Below are 27,600 nucleotides of genomic sequence, written 5' to 3'. Positions count from 1 at the left end.
AAGCTATTAGAAAACAAAGCACCGTATATAAGACATACAATTTACTGCAAAAGCAATAAAACCTGAACAAAAAGTTGATATAAAAGCAAGGCAAGAGTCACAGCAGAGGGGTCAATATCAATTATAAAGCAGAATGTCATAAAAGCGAGTCCATATAAGGTTTAAGATCGGTAAAATGTGATACAGATTTAGTCAGTGTGAGACCTTCAAGCATGTTATTTCACACTAAAAAAGATCAACTCTTATTTTTAATCAATATCGCCTGAAGACCTCAAGCTGCCATCTGGTTCACAGTGGTTAAAAAAAGTGCCTTGATGTGTCTTGATGATCTTCTAATACGATCAGTAAAGCCTTAAAATCACTCTGAAATGGAGACGTATACTGCAGCCATGTGAAGATACTAAGACACATAATCCATTTCTAAGAGTTAAATACCACCAGGACACGAGGCGAGCGTGAACATAAAGACAAGACAGGCAGACAGACAGACAGACAGACAGGCAGACAGACAGACAGGCAGGCAGGCAGGCAGGCAGACAGGCAGGCAGGCAGGCAGGCAGGCAGGCAGACAGGCAGGCAGGCAGACAGACAGACAGACAGACAGGCAGGCAGGCAGGCAGGCAGGCAGGCAGGCAGGCAGGCAGACAGACAGACAGACAGGCAGGCAGGCAGGCAGGCAGGCAGGCAGACAGACAGACAGACAGACAGACAGACAGGCAGGAACAAGGAGGAAACATTCAGAGCCCGGTCCTCAGGGGCATTCAGTGGATCCCTGTAAATCTTTTTTATATTACGTATTGATTGGTTCACAGCCTCCTCCATGGAAAATAAAAGTCCTCCCCAAGTCCTGCTCTCTCATTAAATATGAATAAGAGCGCTGCAGGGTCACATCTGTAATTCCACCCTGTGTTTGCCCAGTTTCATGCATTTTTGGTGTGTGAAATTACACATGGGAGTGGTGACACTGCAAGGCTGAGTTGTGATTTTCTGTATAATTATGTGACTCAAGAACTATTATTGCAGAACTTAAGGACTGATGCTTGCTCACCTTTAGTGAAACTCACTGAAGTGACTGGCACGAGTCAACTCAGGTGTTATGACTGGTAATAATTACCTTTACCCGGGCCTGTACCTGGCTACCTGACAAGATTGGTGAAAATAGGACACATATTATACAAACTCCAATACAAACCAAACAAATTTGCAGGGAAAAATGAAGCCCAACAGTAGAATTATGACCCAAACTGGCTGTGGCAAACATCCATCACAGCATTCATCACGGCTCCTGGTTCAAGGGTTTTGCTCACACAATTTTCCCGTTCAATGAGGGATTATTACTCACATTTCTGGCACGGTTACTTCAGGCTTTTCCTCCAAATAAAGTGGTTTAGATAATCTGACTGAACCGTTGGCTTGTTCAAAACCTTATGAGGAGGAAGAGGAGCCAAATCTGTCTCAAAATGAGCCTGGAATAACCCTCCTGAATAAAACTCAAAAGCACATAGAGAATGTTTCAGCTCTGCCATTTTTCACATCTCATAGCAAATATAGTTTTTTAATATTTCTCCAAAGATGTCAAAGTGAGACCACACATGAGGACTTTTGTTTACAATCAGCCTTGGTAGATCTTGTTCTAATTGGTGCCATGTTCCTATTTACTTTGTTATCATAGCTGTTAGGAATAATGGCTAAAACTAGAAAAATGAGACCCAGATTAAGATAAAGTGGAACGATCCTTTAAAGGAATAATTCAACAAGATGCTTATTTACTTTCTGGCCCAGAGATAGATGAGAAAATCGATAACAGTCTTGCGTCTGGATGCTAAGTATGGAGCTAGTGCCAGGATGCCATTAGCTTAGCTAGGCATTAATACCGGAGGCAGGGGGAAACACCTAGCATGTTCAAAAATGGAGGTAAAAATATCGCTTCCAGCACCTCTAAAGTTTGTTAATTAAAACATTGTGTTGAGTTATGTGCTGTAACTAATTCTTGACAAACAGCAAAGCCTCCGAGAAATAACTACGGCACAAAACTACCCATAAACCCACAAGTTTTTAAACGCTAACCGCCTTCTGCCTTCAACGCAACATTTAGACACAAGAGTGGTATCAGTTTTCTCTTCTGTTCCTTCAAGTGTTGCAGGGTAGAGTTTGGAATCCTGGAAACCTCATTGACTCTTTTATTTCGCTTTGCCCAGTTCACGCTTCATCATTTTTAAGGAGGCATTTCAAGGTTTTCACAGCAGCGTCAATAAAGTTAGAAAAGATAGCCAGAAATCTGGGTTTCAGTGGGAACATTGCTTCATTCATAGGACCTGATCACTGACAAGAAAAATGAAAAAAACACGGTGTTTTATGTTGCCACACCAGAGAAATATTCACACTGCTGTCAACACAAATTCACGTCCCGACTGTCTTGTCCTGTCTGCATCATTGCATCCACTTAAAGAGGCTCCTCTCATTGCTATGCGCGCTGATAAACCACAGCAGTTATATTATCTGAGAAACACAACGGCCGCACAGTTTCCCGAGAGAAAGGAAAGGATGTCTCAGGTGAACATGCGTCTCCTGAACAAAGGCAGCCAGAGCTAAAATCACATAGAAAATGGCTTCATACAGCAATCAGACTGAAGTATTCCTTTGCATAATGTGGCAAACTGCTTCTTCACAGGCTGCACCTCATAGTGTCCCTGTAAACTCTCTCTCTCTCTCTCTCACACACACACACACACACACACACACACACACACACACACACAGAGTGAATTCAGTGTATTATCAATGCACCATAAGTGTCAGAGGTATATCAAAGGTGCCTACAGTAATGTTTCCCTCTGCTTTGGAAATCAGATATTCCTCCTTTATTCTGCTGTCCCTGCGAAATTTAACCCTCGCACCTTATCTTTTAAACATGAACTTTATATTTGATTAAGCTCTGGAACTATATTGCCAGAGGTGGGCGCAGTCTGCACGACGTATGAATTTTTGATATTTTCTTGAACGCGCTCCTCTTTTATTATATTGCACGCGGCGACGAGGGACAGGTGTGGAAAGGTGTGACATGTGACAGGAAGGTCAGAATCAAACCCGTAAAGTCCTGAGTACCCAGCATGCAGCTGGGCCCGCTGAGTGACCACGACATCCCACGCTTGAGTAGATTTAATAGCCGTGAGATACTGAAGCTCCGGCGATTGCTTTGCTCGATTTAATTCCTCTGGACATGACTGGATTGCCGACACAATGGCTTTAAGTAGTTCAAGCAAATAAAAGTGACATTCAATCACAGCGGTGGTTCGCCTCAGACAGCTGCTACTTAGATTCTGATGAAGATGTCGGCTGGTGATGAAGAGCACGCGGGGGGGGGGGGGCTGGTTCATTCTCATTTCGCCGACTCAGCATTTCTGCTTTCTGCTTTTATGATAAAATCTATGTATTGATATTTTGCGGTTCTTCATAATCAGAGCTTGGTGTGATCATATCTGCTTTCCCATCATCTTTGGTTCGGCGTGTGTGAGAGCGTTCGTGCGTGGCTGCTGTCTGGTAGTCTTTGAGCGTCTCTCAGTGGCTGAAAAACTTACTGCACAACACCATAATAAAATCCAAGGTATTTTAAGGTCCTCATTCATGATATTCAGCACTATAGGCCACATAAAGCTCTTCAGTGACTAATTCTTATGAAATTGGTAGTAAAGCTTGAGAATTTAAAAAAAAAAGAATAGCTGTTGGGAAAAGTGTCTGTATTTCACGTAATGGTGAAGCATCTGTGTGTCAATCTAAAAATCTGAAAAAACAGATAACTTAATCGATTTGTTTTTGTTAAAATGTGTAAAATAAGGCAACACAGTAAGATTAAAACAAGAAGTTATGATATGCATAACAATAAGGGCTTCAAATCAATATGGAAGTCAAGCATAATTAAACAACGGCTCCTGTTTACGTCACATTAATCCTTAGAGATAACTATGGGTTTGTTCTCTGTCAAGCAGGCAGTTTTTTCTGCATTCATGAATTTTCCATCAGCATGAACACTAGATGGTGCTGAGAGAATAGCAGTGAGAGCGACGCCACCGAAACTGGGACATCTTTTATTGTCCCACAGCATGTATGATTCATTTGTATCCTCAGTTGTCAACCTCATGCAGGGAAAGGCTGCATCCTGTGCAGAATATTCAATCACATTTTTCAGTTTTGAGTCATTTTATGCCACGAGAAGTAGCATTTTTAATGGCTGCCTTTGTTGTTTCCACAGTGGTGTTAAGCAGCTTGGAAGCTGTTGACACGGGGACTGTTTTGTGTTAAGATATGACAATGATTATGATGCTGCTGTCAGTCGTGGTGCTGGATAAGATGAGGAACCTTCTTGAATAAAACCCCGAGAGAAGAAGAATCACAAAGAGCATGGTTTAGTTTCCAGTCGCCACATCACATAATCAGAGATGTCTTTTGAATCCTCCTCCAAAGGCGTCAAAGTGAGACAATAGTTGAGGACACTGGCGTTTGGTTCCAGTGACTCGAACTGAAACAATGCATCCGTCACACTCAGCCTCTGTCTTTCAGGAAGCTTTTAGTTTCTTGTCGTTTCTTATCAAGGACAAAGACGCTGGGGGACTATTAAGACGTCAGGCTGTGCGTGAGACAGCTGCAAACCCCATGTCAGTGTAATTAGATATTACAATTACAAGGCTCCGTCTACAACAGAGCCCAAATGCTTCAACAGCTGGGGAATCAGTAGGCAGCTCCCCCCCCCCCCCCGGGCGCTCTGCCTTTTCAATTTGTCTCTTAAGTCCACAGCCCATCTACTTAAAATTAAACAAAAAAAAAAAAACATGGAGACAAATGGGAGACAGTGGCAATAGGAAGCTGGCTTGCCATCCAGCGGAGGAGAGCATGTGTGCCATTCACTTTTTCTCTTAATTAGTTTTTTTTTTTTTTTTGGTTAATTTGCAACACATGAGTGCTGAATTGTGGTGGAATTGCATGTGTGAGTCTGTGTTTAAGGGAGAGCATCATGAAGGATGACATGCTTTCCTGTGGGACATTTCCTGTCTTGATTTTTAATTATTTAATACGCAGAATTTCCGTTTTGTTTCCATTTCCATTCTGACCATTTGTCACTTTGTTATCAGTAAGTGCTTGTTTTATCCCATGTACCATAAAGTATTTATTTACTCACTTTACTCTGTTTGTGTATGTATTTTGTGATGAAAACAACGTGCCAATAAAGCTTTGTTGAATTGAGAGAAGCATCTTTCCATGTAAGGAAGAGAGTTGCTCGTGGAATAGTTTAACAGAGACAATACAGATAAACAGGGTATATAGAAAACAACAGATTTCATGTTTACACTGGTTTAACAACTGAATAAACAAATGGATAAAACTGATGTAGGATAAAAAACACACAGATAAACAAAACAGACTCTGTGTGTGTGTGTGTGAATATGCATGTGTGTTAGAGTGTATGCATCATATATGATTAGACACGCATTGAAATATATGTAGGAGCAGGTCCATTAAACTTGATTAAAGCTGCACTGAACAATATTAACAGTGGGTCAGATGGCTGTAGGTCGCTCTTAGTGACAAATACAATGAGATTCATCTCTCGACTGCTGTTTTCTTCAGCTACACGGAGCTTTTTCGTGTCTTTCAGCTCATTGTTTTGGTTTTAGTTCTGTTTTAGTTCACCCTCACTGCTCTCGTGATGTTGTTCTCACAGCGAAAAGCTCTAATAAACCCGCTTTACACGACCTGCCCAGCACCGAGTTAGTGACTAGCTGGTGAACAGTGGAGCATTTAGCAACTAAAGAGCTGAATTGTTCCCTCAGGAGGCCAAAAACAGAACTATGAGGATCCCAATTACAGAAAATGTTGAGATGCTGTGTGAAACATAAATAAAAGCAGAACGCGATCGTGAGCCCTCGTAGTCATCTCCTTTATCCAGTCATGTGTTCACAAAGTGGTGAACATCTCTCCATCCTTGCTTGTATGACTGAGCCTTTCCAGGATGCCCCTTTCTTACCTGTGGAATGATCCAAACAGGTGTTTTTGGAGCACTCCACATCTTTCCCAGTCTTTAGTTGCTCCTGTCCCAACGTGTTTGAAACGTGTTGCTGCATCAAATTCAGAATAAGCAGATATTTACAAAAATCAGTGAAGCTGATGAGCTCAAACATTAAATATATTGCATTCGTACTGTTTTCAATGGAGTATATGTCAGAAATGGTTAGCAAATGATCACATTGTGTTTCATTTATGTTTTACACAGCGTCCCAACTTGTTTGGAATCGGGGTTGTAAGATGAAGTTGTTGTTTTAATGTTGTGTTTGCAGCCAGTTGTGCTTCCCCCAAGTGGTCAGAAAATCAGTGTATTAAGAAGTATGATAGTCATTGTTACTGTAAATTAGTCCGTACAGTTTTATGACAAGATATGCACGAGTGTTAACATAAAGAACTTAAAATTACATGCAAATGTACAGTATAAGTGTAATGTGTTGAGGTAATAATTCAACTTTTCGGCCTTTTCTAACCTTAAACATCCAACATATACAGCAAGGGACTGTTTGGTTTGATAAAACAAGAAATCTGAAGATTGAGCTCTGATAACTTGTGATTTTTCACTTCTTACTCTTTACTTTTATAGACCAAACAGTTAATTGATAAAATAATCTCTAGATAAACTTATAATGAGTTGTAGCCATACACACGTTGGGCTGATTCCAGCACATTAAGACTCTCGATATTTGAATTTGACTACTTTTAGGTCAGTAAATAAATGATTAAAAGATTCTGGATTTCATCACCACAAGAACTGAACAAATTAAATATGAAAAAAAGAAGAACTTAATTAAACCAAATCCAGGACCTTCTTATTTGAATATTTTCTGAGGGGTGGTGGGCTTAAATCCTGGTTATGGTTTTGTAGAACATTTTCATGATCTCTGCTTTGTTTAACATCCATCATAAGTTTGTTTGCTTCTGGTGCATCACTTCAAACCTTCATCTCATAACCGCTTCTCCCTGACAGCCAGGATCTAAGGGGAGAACTACCACCTCTAAAGGATCATTAAACTCCTTATTCCTCACCACTTAATCTGCGGAGAGCCACAGAGGCAGAGAGGGATGTTTTTTAAGTGCAGCTCGTGTTCGTGCATCCGGAGCAGGGCGCAGTGTTAGAGGCGAGGATTCCCCCTGGAATAGTCTGACAAATGGTACAGTCTGAAGCCGCTGGGCTCAGGCTCCGGAGCTGGAAGTGCGCCGGCAGTCTGTCTATTTTGGGGCAGAGAGGAAAGGAAGCAAAGTCGGCTCGACCGCGGCAGAGTTCTCACCGTGTTCGCCTCCTCACCGTCATGACCATGTACAAAGGCAGGCGTCGCAACCAGAGATGTGAGTATGTCTGTGTGTCAGGCGCCGATGTCCGAGGAGCTCAGGTCGCTGAAGTTAACGCTGGACAGAAAGTAGATGAATTCAGGTGTTTCTAGAGGACACTTCCACTTACCTCGCGCTGAAATTGCTCTGCTTCAAATATCTCCCTCTGAGTGCTCATGTCTTGAGAAACTTGCTGCACGCGGGCTACTTTGCAGTGGTTTTCTGTTGTGAAATCTGTGTCCTCTGCACTTCTTCTTCTGCTGCTGCTGATCAGTGTGTGTCGGCGTTTGCATGCAAATTTGAAATTGCAAGGGGAGAAAAGTAAATCCTCATTTGATCTAAAAACGCTCTGTGAAATGCAGCTTTTCTCTTGGTTTGAAAGGAAATTAAGGGCACTGATGCAAATCATGCAGGATAATCGTTTATTTATGCCCGGGCTAAAATGATCAGAATTTACCAAATCGGACGACATAAATTCATTTCCATCCAGCTTTTTGTGCTTTTCACTGGGATGATGTGACTCATTTTTCCTGTGTGACTTGATCACAGTCATGAAATTGCTGCCTAAAGGGCATAACGCTTATTTCAGTATACTTGGCGACTGCAGTCTTAAGAATCATAGTGGTGGTCTTCTGATGTTCAGACTGGACTGCGGAAGTGCCTTTGAGCAAAGTACTTCTCTGCTCATCGCTCCAGGTGTGGTGCGCACCTGTGTACACGAGAGACGACGAGCTGATGGAGATGTTTTTGCATTCCTAGCAGATCTGTGGGTAAATTAATAATTCATTGTATTAATCAATCTCCTATATTATCATCTGTACTCATTCATGATCAAAACACATTATTTATACAGCTGGTGTGTTTTGCATTTGAAATCCCTTTATTAATGTTTATTTAGAGACATACAGTTACAAGTCACTGTATGTCCGAAACTGACAATTATTTTCATTATCAATAGGTCTTAATCACAGCAGACATTTTGACTTATCACAGAAGGAAAAACACAAAACTAATAACATTATCAATGGTTTTGTTGTATTCAGTGTCCCAGTAGGCCATGATAGTGTGGCAGTGAGCCAACATGCACAAGACCAGGACCCTGAAACTGAGGCAGCTCAGTGCAATTAATTTTATTACCTACACCTGTGCTACGTCTGTTTCCTACCGCCAAAATGTCTTTCATGAACAAGGCCTATGAGTTTGATGATTATTTCCTCAATTCATTTATGAATCGTTCAGTAAATAAAATGGAAAAAAAACAGAGAAAGTATTCACTTTAATTTGTCGGGGCCAAAGGGGACGGCCTGTCTTTTTCTGACCAACTTTGCAAAATCCAATTTAACAAAAAAAAAAAAAAAAATCAGATAGAGACTAAGAAATGCTGAAATCAATTGTTTGACATATTTCCTTAAAAATTACTTAAAGGAGCGATTTGTAAGAATTAAAAACACAAACATTTTTAAGTTTAAAACATTCAAAACAACTAAAATTATCAACAGACTGTGAAGAAATAACAGTTTTGATGTTATGAAAAAGATGATTTCTACTGGTTAGCACTGCTAACCAGCTAACCTCGGCCTGTCCGGTCTCATAAAACCACTCTGTACCTCAATAGGCCGTAGCGACTCACTGTAGCCTCCAGTCTGCCTCAGTCCAAAAACACTGAGGTGGTGTTATTGTCAGGTTTGTCTCCTGGTCTCCTGGCACCCCGGGTCTGATCCTGCTGTAACCTTTGCTCAGGGCTCCAGAGGCGGGCGCTGACTGATGCTGGGCCTCCCTCTTGCTCCTCTCTTGCTTCATGCCCCTCCTGTCCCCATCTGACCCCGCTGTGTCTTCGTCACCCCCAGAGTCAGAGTCCTGGTCAGAGCCGATGGAAATCACCATCACTATGTCTGACACTATGTTTGGTTCACTGGAAAGCTGCTGAACCCAGTAGCGTAGCCTCGCTCACTCTGTTCTGGTTCTGGTGCTCATTCCCTACTGAGTCCCCTTGGCCTGGGCCTGAAAACCTCCTCCTGCCGGTGGTCCAAAGCACCTGTGCTGGCAGTGTAAACACCAAAGCTCCCTGGTGCTATGAGCCACACCGTGTACCCTCTACGGCTAACTGAGCTAAATTAGCTGAAGGCAGCTACAGTTAGCAGCAGCTAGCGGTTCTGAGTATGTATTTGACAGATGGCAGGTTCTTGCATATTGTGACCAGTTAAACCAAAGATTTCATTTCATTTGAATAATCTTTAAAAGGCCTGAAACTTACCCAGTAATGACAAGAAAAAAGGAAAGATCATAATTTTGGGCAGCAGGAACATTTTTTTGTCTTTTATTATCCTGTTAATCCTCTGGTGAGAACTTAGATTTAATTAACATCCCTTTGTGTCCCCTACACGACCCACAGGTTGGGAACCGCTGGCTTAAATTATTAATTAGATATCACAATCGTGCACATTTTCTGTTGATCAACTAAATGATTAATCATCTATTCATCTCAGCTCTATAGAAAGTAGCCTGACAGTCTTGGATAATTCAGGACAGATGTGTTATGCTTTGGCTTCCAGTTGTAACTCCATGCCATCATCTCATGAATGAGGAGGCCAAGTTTCAGAGCAGATGTACGAATAGTTCCAAGCAGGTGGCAGCCGCTGGTTTGTTTTGCAGCTCCTTGCACAGATTCAGGAGCATGTAGTTAGGTTGAAGTGATGGACTGGCTTGAGGGGGTTAAAATGTTTCAAAGCGTTGCACTTAAGAGCCACATAGTTACATCATAAGAAAAAGTGCCAAAATGGAAAAGGAGGAAAAGTGCATTAACAGCTCAGGAGAGATGAAAGACTAAATTATCTTTACCTCGGGCTACGGCAGTATGCTCATTATGGTTTAATGTAAAAATCAACACGTGCCAATGTTGAGGTGCACCACAGCTGCATGAAAACTTTACCTTCGGTGCTGCTGGTCTGTCTCTGAACAGAGGAACATTCACCTACTAATTGTTTTCCCAGTGCGATATGTGGAACACAGTCAACCCGAAAATTTAGCAACCCCACATCATGTTCGCCTTAATGGACCATCGCTCAGCAGGTCTAATGAAAATAATTTTATTAGATACTCGGGAGCTTGGGGACCGGCTGCCAAACTTAGTGCTGCCAAGTAACCATTTTCTTTGAGAGGGCGAAAGAGCAAAGTACAAGGAATTCATTAAGGAAGGACAGGCTGTTGAGCAATTAATCCACATGTCCCCCTCCAACCATAACAAACACTGTTAAAGCCTGGAGGTTCTCATCCTGATTGGAATCAGTCAGGACGTAATACACTCCAGCTCAGAGCGTGCAGCTCACAGAGGGCTGACAGAGGAGTAAGCTTGCGTGGGTCGCCCTGTGTATGTGGTTTAAACATACAGTACGTGAGACTGACATGGTTCACGTTAAAGATATCTGCAGTTTATTTCGGAGTCGTCAAAACCTTAACTTGAAATATCTCTAATTACATTATGAGTAGTCAAATTTCACATTTAGTTGTTTGGAGAATCTCATAAACGACGTGTGCAGTTGTTGATTATCTGATCTGTGGATTCCAGATATCTTCATCAGGGCAGCCACTACCAATTAGATTCAATTAAATCAATTAAGTGTTCGGATTATAAAATGTCAGAAAATAGTAAGAATTCATTACGATACCCTGAAGTTGATGTCTTCATATAGCTTATTTTTTTCTTTTTTGGTCTGGCCAACAGTCCAAAACCCAAAGATATCCAGTTTACTATGGACACTGTAAGACAAAGAAAAAGTGAAAAATACTTAAAAATGTTCTGATCTAATCTAATCTAATCTAAAATACTTATTTGAGAAGCATATATCACACTTACTCCTGACAAATGAAATGATTATCAAGATTGTTGACTCTTAACATTCCATTGATTAATAAATCCAAAAATATTTTCAGTAATTGACAAAATAATGTCAACACAAGGTCCTCTTAGTTTTACTCCCTTAGCTCCCTTCAAAGTGGAGAAATCTCAGTTCTCTGAGATATTTACAGATGCATTATGGATATCCTAAAAAGGTTATTTTGAGACGCCTTCTGCTCTCTTTGTGATTGTGGGTGTAGTGAACTAAACACACTTCCTAAAAGTTGAAGACAGCTGTCGACACTTGAGATTTTTACTGGAGGCAATTGTGAAACTGTGAAAACAGCACTGGGCTGCAAATTCAGTAATAGTGATTATCAGAAAGAGATAAGAAACCATGAACAAGAGCTAGACCGACATATATTAAAAGTGAATTGGTCTAGTAACAAGGAAATTGGTTTAACAAAACTGGACTGTAGAGTAGCCCAAGCTTAAGTTAGGCTTAGGCTAGTCAGATGCAAGTTAGACGCAAAATAAAAGGCAGACTTATTTAAAGGTGAAAAAGTTAGCCACCCAGGCTAACTCTTAATTAAGAGCACCCGTGGCACCAAATGACAAAAAAAAAAAATGGAAAACATGGCTCTTAAATTATGGTTTGTTAACATTGTTATGGAGCGAGAAATGAGGAGGGAAGGAGTTTTTAAAGAGCACGGTGACCTTTTGGAAAATTACGGCTGTGAGGACGTCCTCAGTTGACGTGTCCAAGCCTGACTTAGTCCTGAGCCACAGCAGCACAGGTCTGAAGGTCTCAGCTTTATACTTGTGTTGAATTTTATGCTGCAACTAATATGTAGCATTTATTGTTGATGTTGATGCCATTTTTTCAGTTTGAGCACAGAAAAGAAGTCTTAATTCACCCAGAATTTATGGCAAATTAATTCTACTTAAGATAGTCAAGAACTAGGAAGCATCTCTCTGAAGTCTGACTGTTAGTGTGACGAATGAAAATATATCCGTAATTGCAATCAATATATCTACAACGACCACTATAATTCATTCTGCTGTTGCATTCTGAGCTGTAGGAACAATATGTCAAGATAATGCGAACAGAAGGTCATCATGTCCACACACGCACACGCGCACTAATGCATGCACATGTGCGTGTACCCACACACGCATTCCCAGCGTCTACTTTCTCAGCCTGTCGTTCATCCTGCCCTGCTTGAGGAAACACACTCTCAGGTGTAATAAAAAGCCGAAGCTCCCTGTGCCCCTGAGCCCAGATTGGAGATTATTCAAGTCCCCCCTGTCAGATTTACAGGGTGCGAGAACATGGCGTAGATTGAATCTGCGACAGCTGTCACGCAGGATGTCTCTTAGTTGCACATTTGTATTCACACAGGTGCCTGGATGATCTCTTAATCAAATACCGCTCACCTGCTCTCAGGATGCGTGTTACAGCAGAGATGGAGTTTGTTCTTATGCCAGGAATGATCCTCTGCCTGCCAAAGAGTATGTTTAGGCATTAGTTCAGGGAGGAAATGCACTCTCACATTTCTTTTCACCGCCTATATTAGCATGTCATTTACCTCTTGTGTCGTATTGGACAGAGAGCTAGTTTAACATGAATCACTTACTTCCCAACTATCCCCATTCATTTCCTAAGAGCCATGAAGAAAGAAAGGCCCTTAAAAGCCCCAATTGCTTTGTAAAGTCTCTTCAAATGTATTGTTACCCATGAGAATAACCCCAGTCAAGAGGAACATTGCTACAACACTACAATTCAGCCTGTTTGGCTAAATGGAAGCAGCACAGAGGCTATTCAGTTATTTAGCTGCTTTTTCCTTTTTAAACCAGGCTCGTCCCAGTGGGCTAATTCAAATTTGTGTGTGTGTGTGCGCGTGTGTGTGTGCATGCGCTGTGACTCATTGTCTGCACCCTGTCCAGCTGTAATGACTTGTCCACACCTCCAGAGACAAAGAGCTCAAGGGCACGCTGAACTGAGCCATCCTGTATCTAACGAAAATAGACACACACACACATGCATGCAGTAACACAGCAACACACTCGCAGGTAATTTAGCATCATTAATATGAATGAATCCAAACTGTGTCAGAGGCTCCTGAGGTGGTGATGGTTGTATTCTTGAAGGATCCAGCGTGGATGGATGAGCCGTTACTGAACTCAGCCGGATCCTTGCCGTAGGAGACGCTCAGTTAAAATGAAGTCTTGTAAAGCCTGAGATTGATGCTTTCATCTTGTACACAGATGAGGAGAGACAGTGTGAAAACACCCCTTTGACCTCAGAGTGTGTGACTTAGACTGAATAAAACTGTGCCTCTGAATGTGTTTAGGCAAGGATTTGCCGTGCATATAAAGTCCTGCTCACGGCTGGATGACATGGCTGAAATTAAGATCGCAATATTAATAGAAATTATCTTTCTCATGTTGATTGGTAACTTGATATAGTCAGTAGAATCTCTAGAAATCTAATCTCAAGGCCTCTTTATCCTCAGTGGACTGACTTTGATTTAAATATTTATTGACATGTTTTTCATCATCTTTTTTTATTACAGTGAAGCAACTGACATGTCCTGTATAAATGAAATTTACTTACTCACTCACTTGAATGGAAAACCTTCAACCTCACCGTAAAACTCAAATCCTCATCATCCTTAAAGCTGCACTAATCAGTGTTTTCATATTAACTATTCAAATGTCTAAGTGTAATATGAAAGAGGTCACAAGAGGTAGTGATGAATCAATAGAAAATGATCACCTCCCCTTCAGCTCATTGTTTTGGTTTTCAAACTCTGCTCAACACCATTTCTAAGCCTGAAAAACCCGCTGTTTGCTATCTGCTCGGCACCAAGGTTAGCAACTAGCTGGTAAAAGTGGAATCGTGAGGCATTTTAGCAGCTAAAGAGCCATATAGTTGATGGAGACCAAAACAGAGCTAAATGATGAATACAAGATCAATATTTCTTTATTTGTCCCGCGAGGGGAAATTCCAGAAAGATCTTGATAAAGATCAAGTAACACAGCCTTAAGATTTGCATTATACTTAATGAAATCAATCAATCATTTACTTTTTTTATGTTTGCTATATTTGCATTCTGTAATCACCTCTTCAGTGCAAGATTAAAATTGTGTGGCATGTTAGCATGCTAAGAGAAAAGCTAGTTGTGGACCATCGTCTTTTGTATTCTCTATTAACTCAGTGGCAACAGCGGCTGAAAACAGATTCAAGAGCTGCTCTTGCATTAAATGTGTATTAAAATGCTCTGGACGGTCAGGTGTTAAGTGCAGCACATTCAACATTTTACCAGTGTAGAAGAAGAAGAGTCGCCTCTCATGAGTCGAGCGGATGGCCAGTGGCTTCACAGCATCAGTGTCTGACTTTGTTTTCGGTCTGTGAATTTATCTTTGTGTTATTTTGCTGCGGCCAACTCGCCAATAACCGCTTCAGCATAAAGTAACTTTTTATATTCCCCCTCAATGTGATGCTGCATACAGTTTACAGTATCAATCAAGTCCTAACTGGCTATTGCTTAGCAACACAGTCTCCATCTCCTCTATCTGTAGCCTCAACCTTTTTATGGCTACATGTGCAAACAAGTCAGTAATACACACACACACACAAACACACATTCGCTCCATTTTTTTTTGTATATGATTAGTATAATGACTGTAATTAATCAGAGGCTCAGTGTGTGTCTGTCGGGGGTGTCGAGGGTGGGGGGTGCTGTGAGGTGGCAGCGTTCGTTTTAGAGTGCTTTTTAGTGCCTTGCTCTCTCTTTAATGACCACAGCAGGGGACCAGAGGAGAGCACGCTTCACAATGTGAACCATTCCTCACATCTTCCTGGAGCCTAATGATAATGATACAGCTGCCCCTGTGCACCTGAGAGCTACCGATACACCCCCAGTCCATTAGTCCATTAGGGAGAGCAAGGAGGGAAATGAGGAGAAAGAGGGAGCAACGGACTCCAGCACAGCACCATGGTTCATCTGCTGACAATGTGAAGGTCCGGGCACAGGTGCAGCTGCTGGAGTGTGTGTCTGCGTGTGTGTGTGTGTGTGTGTGAATATATGATGTGCCAGAGGAAAACAGAAAGAAAGCAGAGATCTTGTATACTGTCGTCTGAGATATCTTGCATTCTTTAATTCATAAGCTCAGCGCATTAACATTGCAGCCTGGGATTTCATTATCATCTCTGCCAGTAGGGGGGAAGAAAGACGAAGACTGCAGCGCTTTCAGCAAAATGACTTTACTTCAGCTCCTGTCATGACATTTGCTGCTGCATGATCCCCAAGGCAGTTGATGCAAAACTGATGTTTTATCTGTGCAACTTGTTGAAGCTGTCAAGGGTGACTCACTCAGACAGGGATCTCTCCTGTGCGTGTGTATATGTGTGTGTATGTGGGAAGGGTGTGTTTGATATTTGTGTTTTTGTGTATGACCTTGAGCGGCACTCAAGGCTGATTGAGCTGAGTTTGAGCAGAAGCAGCGACAACAGGCAGTCAGACTAAAGGCAGTGATACCAGCCTGGTTTAGTGCAGAAGAGCTCTTGGCAGGTGGAATTGGCTGTCAGTCATGACAAGTGCCATGTGGTGTGTACAGATGAGTCACAGTCGTCAGCTAATGCATTTTTTCTCATCTTTTTACTAAGTGAACAAAGAAGAACACTGTCCAAACATTGATTTTTAATCCTTTTTTGCACAATCAATGTCTCAGTTGTCTCAAGGCCCTTAAGACCATTAAAAAGTTTTCAGCTTCTCTGCTCGTCTTTATCTACGTCCCTTTGAGACGGACTGAAGTGAAATCACTAAATTAATCAGTGCTTTCTACCTTAATTCGCCTGGTTAGTCTCATCAACGCTGAACTGTAGGTGCTTGGACAACACAAACCTCCGCCATCTTTTGGGCTCCAACGAACAAATACTTTCAATAAGAATTCATCTGCACATTTTCCATCAGTCAGTTAATCAATTCATGCCCAGTTTAAGTTACCAGAATCTAAAATAATGTTCTCCTTGAGTCAAAAACAATAGTAAATAAAGGATTTCCTTACATTTGAGGTGTTTTTTTTTTTTTTTAATTTTACAACTTGATAATATAACCAAAAAATATTACATTAATTTATTGATCCTAGCTATTTGTAAAGAAATCTCCACCTTTTCATTTAAATCTCAATTTAATGAATGCAGATTCGTCTTTAAAATTCTTATTAGCAAACTACTGACAAACAAAATTACAATGGATTTTTTCTGAGTAATAATATAATTGAGTAAATAATACTTAACAGTATTATAAACAACTGTGAAAATGAAAATTGAACTCATAGTTTCAGCTCTTCCATAAAAATATACTTCCTGTCTGATTTTTAACATAATAATGATAATGATAAAAAATATTAAATGAGATATGCTTCTGACAGAGAAACCACAGGGTTTTAAAACATCGTGCACACGTTTCTATTTATTTCCTGATTGCTTTGATATTAAACTTGTTACTGTGCAGCTTTTGTTGCAATGCACAGATTTTAAGTAAACCTTGTTCAAGTGTATGCTGCAGCAGGGGTTTTTAAAGTCTGCCACCGTGGGGCAAACTCTCAGACACCTTCTCAGTATGCCGAATTAGCCATTAGCAGTTCCTTTTTCCTGTACACCCATGAATGTACAGACGGCTGTCAATGGATTACGTGGACAGTGAAGAAAACCTAAGAATGTGATGATTCCCAGGCAAGTTCTGCAGTTGTGTCTTTTTTTCTGTGATTCCATAATGGACATCAAACTTAATGATATCCTGGGGAAGTGTAAGTCACACTATATTTGAAAATATGTGTACTATGCATGTGTTTTCTGAAGAGACTGACTTATGACTCAGACAAGGAGCAGCCTAAGTGCCTTAACAGCCTCCGTGAGATGTGTCTGTGAGCTGGAGCAGCAGCTGTGCAGATAAGCAGGTTAGACCAGCAGGACAAGCTCCCTGTAGTTTTTAGAGTAAAAACTTGTCCCTTTCATCTCATGCAGTATCTTGGACTCATGATGCCATAACATGAACCTCTGTGTGTTACAGCTTTGTCGCTTTTGTTCATCCTCAGTGATTACGCTGAACTTCATTACAGCTCTTATAACAAAATAGATAACGATTTTCTGTCTGGCATAAAAAAGGTCCAGTGTTAAGTAAGACCGCGACAGAACAGATTGTACAGACTCTAATCACTAAATATGTATACTTCTATAATCTGCCTGTGCTTCGTAGATTGACTTTGTTTCTTTTGTGCATCATGATGAATGCCATGGTATTCATGGTTTTTAAAGGAGAGTAATGTTAAAGGGCTTTAATATTGCAGTGAAAAGCTGCTACATAAATTGTAAGTCATGAAAAGCTTAGGGTTGAAAGCGTTTTGCTCAGTGCTGTTTGGATAATTGAAATCATCAATGTCAACCTGTTTTTATGAGATCTGCATGGTGCCATGATTTGATATCAACTGTGTTGTTTTTTTACTGCATAACTTCTAAAGAGTGTTGTTGATGCAGTCAGAGAAACTGCTGGTATGATGTATATTATGCTATTGTGCGTTACGTGCAATAGTACTGTAAATGATTGAATTGATGTCTCTTGTTGCGTCGTTTATAAGGCAGCTTCTTAAAACGTAGACTCAGAATCCCTGCAAAGATTCAGCCTTGTGTGATCGAAGTTGGTAAACTTTCCCACATGAAATCCATGTCTATAAAATAGAAGGAAAAAAAATCTGCGAGGTTACCCAGGAGGTGAAATTTAGGAGACAGACAGAATGAAGTCTGTCTGATGTGTCCGTGTCTGAGAAGTGATTTAGAGGAATCAGCCCTCGAGCATTTGTCAGCAGCGCCCTTCCTCTAATCTCACCTTGCACTCTTTTTCTCCTCAAAAGAAAATCCTCTAATTAGCGGTGTCAGTCGTCTCACAAAGTTAGGATACCGAAAGTTACTCTGTGTTATTTTTCATGTGACTTTTGTCTGAAAAGCATGCGAATCCAGTGATGGTGAGTTTATTTCCTGTTCCTGTTTATTTAATCTGCTGAAAAATGGGTGGTGGTCAAGCCGAGATGATCTGATCAACAATCCAAAACCATAAGATATTCTATTTTGAATCCTATAAGATGGAGAAAACCAGCAAATTCTGACATGGGAATCTTGAACCAGAGAATGGGTGTTGTGAATGTTTTGCAAGATAAAAGACTTCTGAGTCAAAGTCTTCATTGCAGCTCTACAGTAACTACAAACACAATGGTGTTCAGCAGCAAAAACATCCGACTGTCATAGCAGGATTCATTTGAATATAGATGCACTCTTTGAATAGTACTTTGCAAGTATTTCCTATTGTTATGCTTGCGTTCTTATATTCAAACAAACCCTGATACCTATCCAAACTTTATTTCTTCCAGTGACAGTGAAGTTACAAATTCTGTAGCATGTCTATAATTTCTGCTCTTGTGATCAAATTTAAACTCCAGTTTTAATTTAGTCACAACTAAACATCTTTGAAGCTCTAAAAGCAGTTATAAGTTGTTGTTTTTTTGTTTTTTTTTTAACATATATTCAGAATGTTTTCTGTGTATTATAAGCTGCCACTGTATTGCATCATGACATTTTATTTTTATTCTGTTTTCAGATATCAACATGGCAGGAGAGCCAAAACCATACAGGCCGAAGATGGGCTCCAAGAGGCCTCTCTCATCCCTCTACAGGTCTGTGTGAGACGTGTGTCTTATTTTGCTGTATCAGTCGGATATTACTTCACTGACCTACTTTTCCTGCTGTTCTTACATTCATCTGCTTGTAAATTATATGCTCATGATCCTCACTGTCAGGCCGGTACTTCTGGAGGAACCGTTAATTCCCTACCTGTGCTATCAGTGCCCCATTTTTATCTGGTGCTCTTAAACACAAGCAAAGAAAAACTATAGAAATTAGCTGTTTATTAGAACTAAATAAAATAATTTAACATTTTTGGAAATTTGCTTATTTGCTTTCCTGCTGACGGTTAGATGAGATAATCAACACCAGTCTTATATGTGTGCACCAGATATGAAGCTTGAGCCTGGAGGTGGTTAGCTTAGCAGAAAGACTAGAAACAGGGAACAGCAAACCTGGCTGTGTAACAAAATCCACCTCCCAGCACCTCTGAAGCACTAATGAGTATATGTTAGCGTATATTTGTTTATTTAATCTATATAAAAAAACATGCAAAAGCGACATGTTACAGTTTTCTTGGCAGTTAGCTCATGTGCCAGAATAATGAAGCCGCAGAGCTAGGCTAGCTGTTTACTCCTGTTAATAAAGCTAAACTAGCCTGCTGCTGGCCATAGCCTTATATTGAAAGTAGTACTTTGACATTTTTGGAAATACATTTATGTGTTTTCTGATAGAACTAGATGAGAGGACTGATACCAATCTCATGTCTGTACGGTAAATATGAAGCTGCAGTCAGCAGCTGGTTAGCTTAGTTTAGCACAAAGACTGTTTCTGCTCATAGACAGGAGATAATCCAGCACATGAACCCATCATGAAATGTTAAATTGTTGTTTTCTTTGGTTTTTGTACAAACTGAACAAACATGTTAATTAGTGAGCCTTAGAGGTGCTGGTAAGGTGATTTATTGGACAACGTGAGGCTAACTGTTTCCATCTGACAGAAGCTAACTGACTGCTAGCTGTATATTTATGTTACAGACATTAGAGTGACATTGCTCTTGTCCTCTAATTCTTGAAATTGAATAAGTGCATTTCCTAAACTGTTGAAATTTTGTCTTCATGAAAGCACTGAACAAATTATTCTGTTTGGATGTGTGTGTGTGTGTGTGTGTGTGTGTGTGTGTGTGTGTGTGTAGGCTACATGTCATGTTTTATTTCCGTTAAATCTTGCCTGTTAGCGTCTTGTGTCAGGACTTTGCTTCTTCCCACACATTTAACACAGAAACATTTTCAAAAGTCTCTTTTATCTTCACAGTGGCTACGAGTTTGACTATGACTACTACAGAGACGATTTCTACAGCAGGTATGTAAGAAAAGATAATCCAGTGGCCCAGTCGGGCTGTGCTATGTCTGTCCTTTTTTAACTTTCTGTTTTTCAAGTCCCTTTTCTCCTGATATTTTGCCCCTCATGGCACACCCTCCTTTCTCCCCATTTCCAAGTCAACTACTTAGATAAAGATGAGTTCTGAGCAGAATAGCCCCATTTCCATCTTAGGCAAAGTAACTACATTATCATAGGCATAATGAATGTCATATTGGGGAGGTTTTTATTCCTCTCCGTTGGGCTTACTAATGATGCTTTTATCCGCATAGACGAGTACAGAATGTCAGATAGTCCCCCGGCTGGTCATTTGCGCTGGCAAGGCAGAGAATGTATCTTCCTTCTGACATTTTCATTGGTTTGTTTACTTCCTCTACTTTGCAATATCCCTGAGAGTTGAATCCTTCAGCTTTGAGTCATTATTGCTATTTTGGCAATTTGGTATGTCATAGGCAATGGGGGACAGGATTTGATTGAATGGCTGTGCTGTTGTTCAATATGTACCACTATCTTTCAAACATCTTTTGCAGTATGTGTATTAGGTGCTTTGTAAAGGCTTTTTGTTGCCCGAATAACAACATCCAGGGGCTGCAGGAGTCACGCTTGGGGGGGAGAAAAAAAACACCAACTTGATGACACACTTGAGTGTTCAATACCAGTAATAAATCCAGAAATGCCTCTTCCTGCTGTTTAAAATGTGTTTTTCGGCACTGTAATACCTCTGTACATTTCTTTTTCTGCTAAGATTGCTGCAACTTTATTTTTCATGTGTCTTCAGACTCTTTGAGTACCACGGTCGCGTCGTGCCCCCGACCCGGGCCGTGATCCCCATCAAGCGATCGCGGCTAGTTGTCCCCTCCACACGCAGAGCCAAATCCTCCTTTCCAGTCAGGGCGTGTTCTTCCTCCTCCTCCTCCTCTTCCTCCTCCCGAGCACTCAATGTCAGCTCTTCCATCACAGCCCCTAAACGTATGTTCTCTTTGTCCCTTTTTGTTCCTGTAAGTCACTTTGATTTGGAGAAAAAAATTATTACAACGTGGGTCTTGTTTTTGTAGATATCAGTTTTTACAAAATTGTAAACACTGAAAATGCTGGAAATATCGCTGCCATACCAAGACAAGAAAACACGAGTGGTTACACATCACAATGATTTATCTGCTGATTGTGTTCTCGATAAACTGATTAATCATTTGGTCTGAAAAACACCCATCACAGTTCCACTGAGCACAAGGTAACAGTGTGTTTTGGCATTCCCCCAAATTTAGCTGACAGTCATGCAAGACAAAGAAAAGCATCAAATCTTCACATTTAAGAATCTGGAGCAAGTTAATTCTGGCATTCTTGAAATATGTCTCAGGTGATGCTGATTACTTTTCTGTTGATCAATTAATTAACTAATTGTTTTAGCTTAGACAGGTTGTAAACATCTGTCGCATCTGTATTGTAACAATATCAGCTGCCAGCTGCCTGCAAACATCTGTCTGTAAATATCTAAATGACTTTATTTGGAGGTAAAACAGTAAGCGTGTTATCTGAAATGTTGGTAATAATCCCTTATTGCACAGGAGAATTTGAAAGGCTGCAAACTGGATGGATGTTTCCTACAGAGACTTTGGGTAATAATTTTTGTTTGCCTTTTTATTATGCTCCAAATAAGTTTGGCTAATTTGTTAAAACCAGTCTGTTCTGACTGCTTATGTTTCCTCCCCAGTCTGGCTTCTTTTTAGTGTTCCCACACCTCAGCAATTAAAGCCACACTCATCAATATTTTATGTGAACAATGGATCAACTGACTGTGTAATGTAAAAGGTGCTGCTCGTAGTGATGAGCCCACAGATAATTGTCACCTTTCCCTCAGCTCTCTGCTCTTGTTGTGGTTTCATGGCCTGCAACTTTACTGTTGTGGCTCACTCTCACTGCTCTCATATAACATTGTTTGCAGCTTATTTCGGCAAAAAAGCTCTAACAGTCAGCTGTACACTGCCTGCTCAGCATCGTCTGGCAGACAGACAATGTTAGTGGCTACCTGGTGAACATAGTGAAGCACTGTAGCAGCTAAAGAGACAGATATTTTTCTCAGGAGGATTTCAAGTGAATTCTAATGTTACTCTGTATCTGCTGGATGTGTAAATAAGTAACTGTGTGCTAATACATTTGCCATTTGTTCAGTGTGGTGTTTACACCTTCTTGTTCTGCCCCAAAGTGGCCCAAAAATGAATCAATGCAGGTTTAAAGGACATTCAGGGAAATATGCTTTTTCACTTTCTTGCCAAGAGTTAGACGAGATGATTTATGTAATTATCAAGTGTGTCTGTTAAATATATGGCTGCAGCCAGCAGCTGTTTAGCTTAGCTTAGCACTAAGACTAGAAACAGGGGGAAATAGCTAGCCTGCCTCTAGCTGCAGGTCACAAAATCCAACCTCAGCATCTCACTCTCAGCCAGAAAGTCAATAAGTACATTTCAAAAAACTCTTCTTTTAAGTTGGTGAATTTATGATTTCCAAAACTACAAAAATAAGACACAGGTTGTATGGATCTGTAATTTTCTTTTCATTTTTCAACAATAAACTCTGCACTGCTTGTACTCTGCAGTACAGTGAAATATCATAAACTTTGCCTTCCATTCCTATGCCCTTTCACTAATTGTGCCTCAGCTGCTGTGCCAAGATGTGTCGGAGCAGTGCAGCGGCTGTTGTAACTGTGTCTGTCTCCTTGTCAAACATCACATTAACTATGCTTTTTACTTTATTAATATATGCACGCAGTGAAGACAGACCAGCTCCTAACAATCAAAAAGGAGCTGTCACAGATCAAGACCAAGATCGACTCACTGCTGGGAAGGCTGGAGAAGATAGAGAGGCAACATCGCTCTGATGCCGGTAAGATTTGACAGAGGGGAGGAAAGGACCTGTCTGCATGCATATATATACAGGAGGCGAGACAGAGTGTGCTCGCTAGGTACTGAAGTGAAAGACACACACGGGGCGAAGTGATAAAGAAAATATTAAAGCTTTATGGAGCGGCTTGTCTGAATGAAAGATTGTTCTATTAGTAGAATAAGATATAAATTCAATAAATCTATTATGCTGTGATGTTAACTGCCAGTCTCTTCTTGTCTTTTGCCAGATATGCAGAGGAAACAAGACGAGGTGTGCGACTGTCTCCATGGGGATGCGGCCGACCACTCCGGTGGAGAGGAAGTGGAGGGGACAGCCGAGGTAGAGGCGGGGGAGATGACGGACGGCGCCGAAGACGACTTTGAAGATGAAGGCACCAGCGATATGGTGAGCAAGTAGCCATTCATAGTCTCAACAAGGAGTGAGCGTGCTACCTGACCTCTGCTGTCTGTATGAGTCTACAGTACACCTACACGGGTGTGAAGGGTGTGTGCTCAGTCACTTTGGTGTGTGTTTAGTTGCATTAGCTGCACATCTACTGCATGTGTTACTTTTACACGATGCTACGCTTATTCGCTTTTTAGCAGAGTTTCATGAGAAGATTGATACCACTCCCATGTCTGTACGGTAAATAAGATGCTACAGCCAAGATCCAGTTAGCTTAGCTTAGCGCAAAGACTGGAAACAGAGAGCCTGACCCTGTCCAAATGTAACAAAATCTGCCCACCAGCACTTCTCAAGCCCACTAATTAAGATGTTATATCTTGTTTGTTTCATCTGTTCAGAAACAGAAGGATTAAGTGCTGGACTAATTCTTGTCTCTGAGCAGTTGCCAGGCAACCAGCTGAGACTCCAGTAAGTTGCTGGTCCCAGCCAAGAAATAGTCCGGTATTAAACCACCTTTTAAAACAGCTAATTGTTGTTTTCAGACTTGACTTTTTGTAAGGATTAAGCAAATAAGATACCTTTGGAACATAGCAGAGCACTGAAACTGCTCTAAGTAATGTAATTAATGACCTCAGGCTTAGTTCTGATTAAAATAAGGCTTTAAGGTTCTTGTCCCGTTAGACCAGAGTGCAGTGTGTGATGTGATCACCCATGATCTCTTAAGTGTCTGAACAGTTGGTTGGTCTTTCAGAGTTTAACTGGTTTAAAACATACATCAAAGAGAGCCACCTGTCTGAGAAACATGACCTCTGTTTTGGGGTATCAAGCAGGTTTTATTCTTCATGTTACTTTCCATTAATTCTCTATTTTCATTTTCCTATTTTTATCTTCATTCTGTCTTTTCTTTATGTGAAGCACTTTGCGTTGGATTTCTTGTATGAAAGGAGCTTTGCAATAAAGATTATTATTGTTATTATTTACATTTGCACAGAGCCAGGCTGCTTTTCCCTGTTTCCAGTCTTTATGCTAACATAAGCTAACCAGCTGCTTCATATATATACGCTACAGATATGAGTGGTATCAATCTTCCCATCTAACTCCTCACAAGACAGCAAGTAAGTGTATTACCAAAAACTTCTACTTTAAAGTATACATTGTGGCCCAGCATGAACTACATTTCTCATTTCAATAGACTAGATACACAATCAACAGCTGTCAGTTCTATTAGTAGGGCCAGCAAATGAAATGCCTCCAGGGGTAACACTTTTTTATAGTCTGTAATTTCAAAATAATTTCCTAGAATGTTTGCTGGAAAGAACTGTGTAATTTGGTTCTTATTATAGAGGAAACAAAGTGTTCAGTTGGTACATTTCCAATTAATTAATTCCAAAGTCTTTTCATCTGGGAGCAGCAGGTCATCTGAACATTAAAAAATGTGAAATTTGTGTGCAAGCAGGCAATTCAACATGTATGAAGGGTAAAGTTTCCAATGATGAATGAATAATAAATGAATATTGTATGCACATGGGTTTACATGCAACAGTCATTTCAATGAGATTTTTAATTACAAAGTTCTTTCCAGGAAATCTCTTTCAGAAATTAGTAGGAAATTACAAACTCGGAAAATAAAACGGCATCCCATCTGGTACAAATAGCAAAGCAATACTTTTTTCCCTGAAACCTTAGTTTGGTGTATAAAAACACATTTGAACCCTTTTTCCTTTGAAACGAAACATTGTTCAGTACATCGGTGTTAAATAAACTGCCTCGCCTTAAAGGGTGAAGCTGGTGATGTTCCATATTTTTCCTACAATGAGCAGATCCAGTGAACAGTCCATCTCTCAATACTTTCCAACTTTCCTGTCTGAGACTCTCAGTCACAAGCTCACTTATTCATACTCAATGCTATGAACAGCTTTTGCTTCAATAACCAGCCCTCTCTTTACATTTTATAGGAGTTGGTCACACTCTGGCAGAAAAAGGGTCTGTTGGATCGAGATGCGAGATGTTTTTTGTGTCCTTTGTTGGGGAAAAATATGAAAACCAGTTTCTTGTGCCATTAAAAGCACTTCTTTTATTCATGAAAAAGCCATCAATGTGACATTTTAACAACCTACAAGTGGTTAAAAAAACACAAATTCATAGTTTCATTTAAAAAGATTAGGACTTGAAAAGGAGTTCAATCTTGCTGGGCAGTTATCTCATTCATATTGATTTCATGGCTGTGATTTATTTTTTTTTTTCCTCTTAATTACAGATAGAAAACCACATATCGGACATTGACAACTGAGTAAGGTCAGTATTTAATCTCTGCTTGAAAGGGCATAAGTCTTTATTATACGAGCACAGAACAACCATTGTACAATTTACTGTCTGACATTTCATTTTGTGAATAGAACTTGAACATAGACACAGGCAGCATATGCACAGGATCCCTTTTCAGTGGCCAACAGCTTGTATTCAGCAACAACAGTGACTCAAAATATCTCAGGCTTATTTTTCTACTTTTAAGCAGAGTGAGAGAGAGAGAGAGACAGAGAGACTAACACTGCTCTTCTAAATGGCCTGTCATTCTCTCCGTCTGGGAGTGGAGGCAAGGAAAGGAAAGGCAGCTTCTCTGCAGTTATCACTGATGACTGTCTGAGCAGCCGCAGAGATAGGACTCCATCTCATCCGCACTTTCCATCAAACGGCATTTAAATCCCCTGATTTTCTTTGTATGGACAAATAGCTGTGAGATTTAATTTGCCTCTTGGCTGACATTTCCTCCCCGCTGTCCTCAAGTGCCCGATAACGGAAATCTTTTTCAGCCGCCCTGAACATGATAGATCGTTAAGATGATGGCCTAATGAACTGTTTGTTGGATATCTCAGTGGTTGCAGGTAATATCAGGAACGTTAGTCACAGCCCCGATGCCTCCTCTGTTTGTCCACCCTCCTCACAGGACAGTAGATAAAGCACCTAAAAATGTCGCCACCTTTTCTCCATAAGTTTACTGTGAAAGACAGTCTGGCAATAATAATCAATTTTCACTGCAGTCTGTCTGTTGTTGTTGTTTTTTTTTCAAGTTGGGGGAAAAGAAGGCCTACAGTACCAGAAGTTGGGAGAACAGATACTGTACCAGCAAAACCCTGTTGATCAAGAAGGTGCATTTGAAAATAAAGGAAAGCAGTGACGTGTCTGACAGCAGAGGGAGAGTTTTTTCAACCCTGTTTGTTGCTTGTTTGCCTCATTAGAACATGACTCTCCTGATCTGTACCTCATCAAAATGCTGGTTATGAATATCCTCCAGACTACTGCAAGATCAACTGCAAAGAGCAATCAATAATTTCCCTTCAAACTGATTGCCTCTCTGAAAAATATGGACAATATATCGTGTGCTTAATATATTATGATCTGTATTGTGCATAAAGATACAGTTACGTGATCAATCAGACGAACCATGAAACGCCCTCCTTTTGTTGTACCGCAGATGTGTTTGTTCTGTTTCTGTGCGTTGAAGCCACGACGCTGGCAGAGAGCTAAATATGAATGTACGAGGAACACGTTTTCTTTGACACTTGATTATGATGTGATTTGCTTTATCGGTACATTTGGCTGAAATGTACAGTATGTAATTTGTTGACGAAGCCTCCACACAGTATTGTATGCATACCATGTTTGTCATTTGTTGTACATGATGAGATGCATTTTGAATTTTGTTTACATTCTGTTCACTGGAAACAAAAGATGACTATTTTTTACTATCAGCATGTTAAAACTGTGGTTATTATGGATCATTTGTATTCATTGCATCTGTTGTACAGCTATGGATGATATCAGTTTTTGAAATAAACCTGTTCCTCCCACAAAAAGTGTTGTGGCTTTCATTTCCACAAACAACTAGAAGAAAAAGCTCACCGTGTTTCTGTGGGGGCCTCCTGCTTCGTACAAAAACTTTATTTTCACTTAAGTCTTGCCGCACAACTTCAACTATTTTTTTAATTAACCTTGTATGACATGAGAGGCAGCCGTGGAAACTTGATACCGAACTTAACTAAAAGTTAACTTTTTC

The 27,600-nt window shown here is 40.5% G+C and overlaps 1 protein-coding gene across 4 annotated transcripts in view; it reads left to right on the top strand.

Moving 5' to 3' along the window:
- LOC143329748 (RNA-binding Raly-like protein) overlaps positions 1-27,396 on the top strand; it is a 41,459-nt gene extending 14,063 nt beyond the window's left edge. For 3 of the 4 annotated variants that reach the window (XM_076745775.1, XM_076745774.1, XM_076745776.1), the window contains 7 exons: positions 18,859-18,934; positions 20,196-20,243; positions 21,040-21,230; positions 23,028-23,141; positions 23,389-23,546; positions 25,804-25,841; positions 26,615-27,396. In XM_076745775.1, the coding sequence (XP_076601890.1) occupies positions 18,859-18,934; positions 20,196-20,243; positions 21,040-21,230; positions 23,028-23,141; positions 23,389-23,546; positions 25,804-25,836 (620 nt within the window). In that variant the 3' untranslated portion in view covers positions 25,837-25,841; positions 26,615-27,396. Of the gene's footprint in view, positions 1-7,132; positions 7,384-18,858; positions 18,935-20,195; positions 20,244-21,039; positions 21,231-23,027; positions 23,142-23,388; positions 23,547-25,803; positions 25,842-26,614 lie in introns of those variants that run through there. The other variant, XM_076745777.1, reaches the window with a different exon arrangement.
- Positions 27,397-27,600: the final 204 nt, after the last annotated feature.

Source organism: Chaetodon auriga, chromosome 12, assembly GCF_051107435.1.
Source record: "Chaetodon auriga isolate fChaAug3 chromosome 12, fChaAug3.hap1, whole genome shotgun sequence".
Lineage (NCBI taxonomy): Eukaryota > Metazoa > Chordata > Actinopteri > Chaetodontiformes > Chaetodontidae > Chaetodon > Chaetodon auriga.
This window is presented reverse-complemented; position numbering and strand designations above follow the sequence as displayed.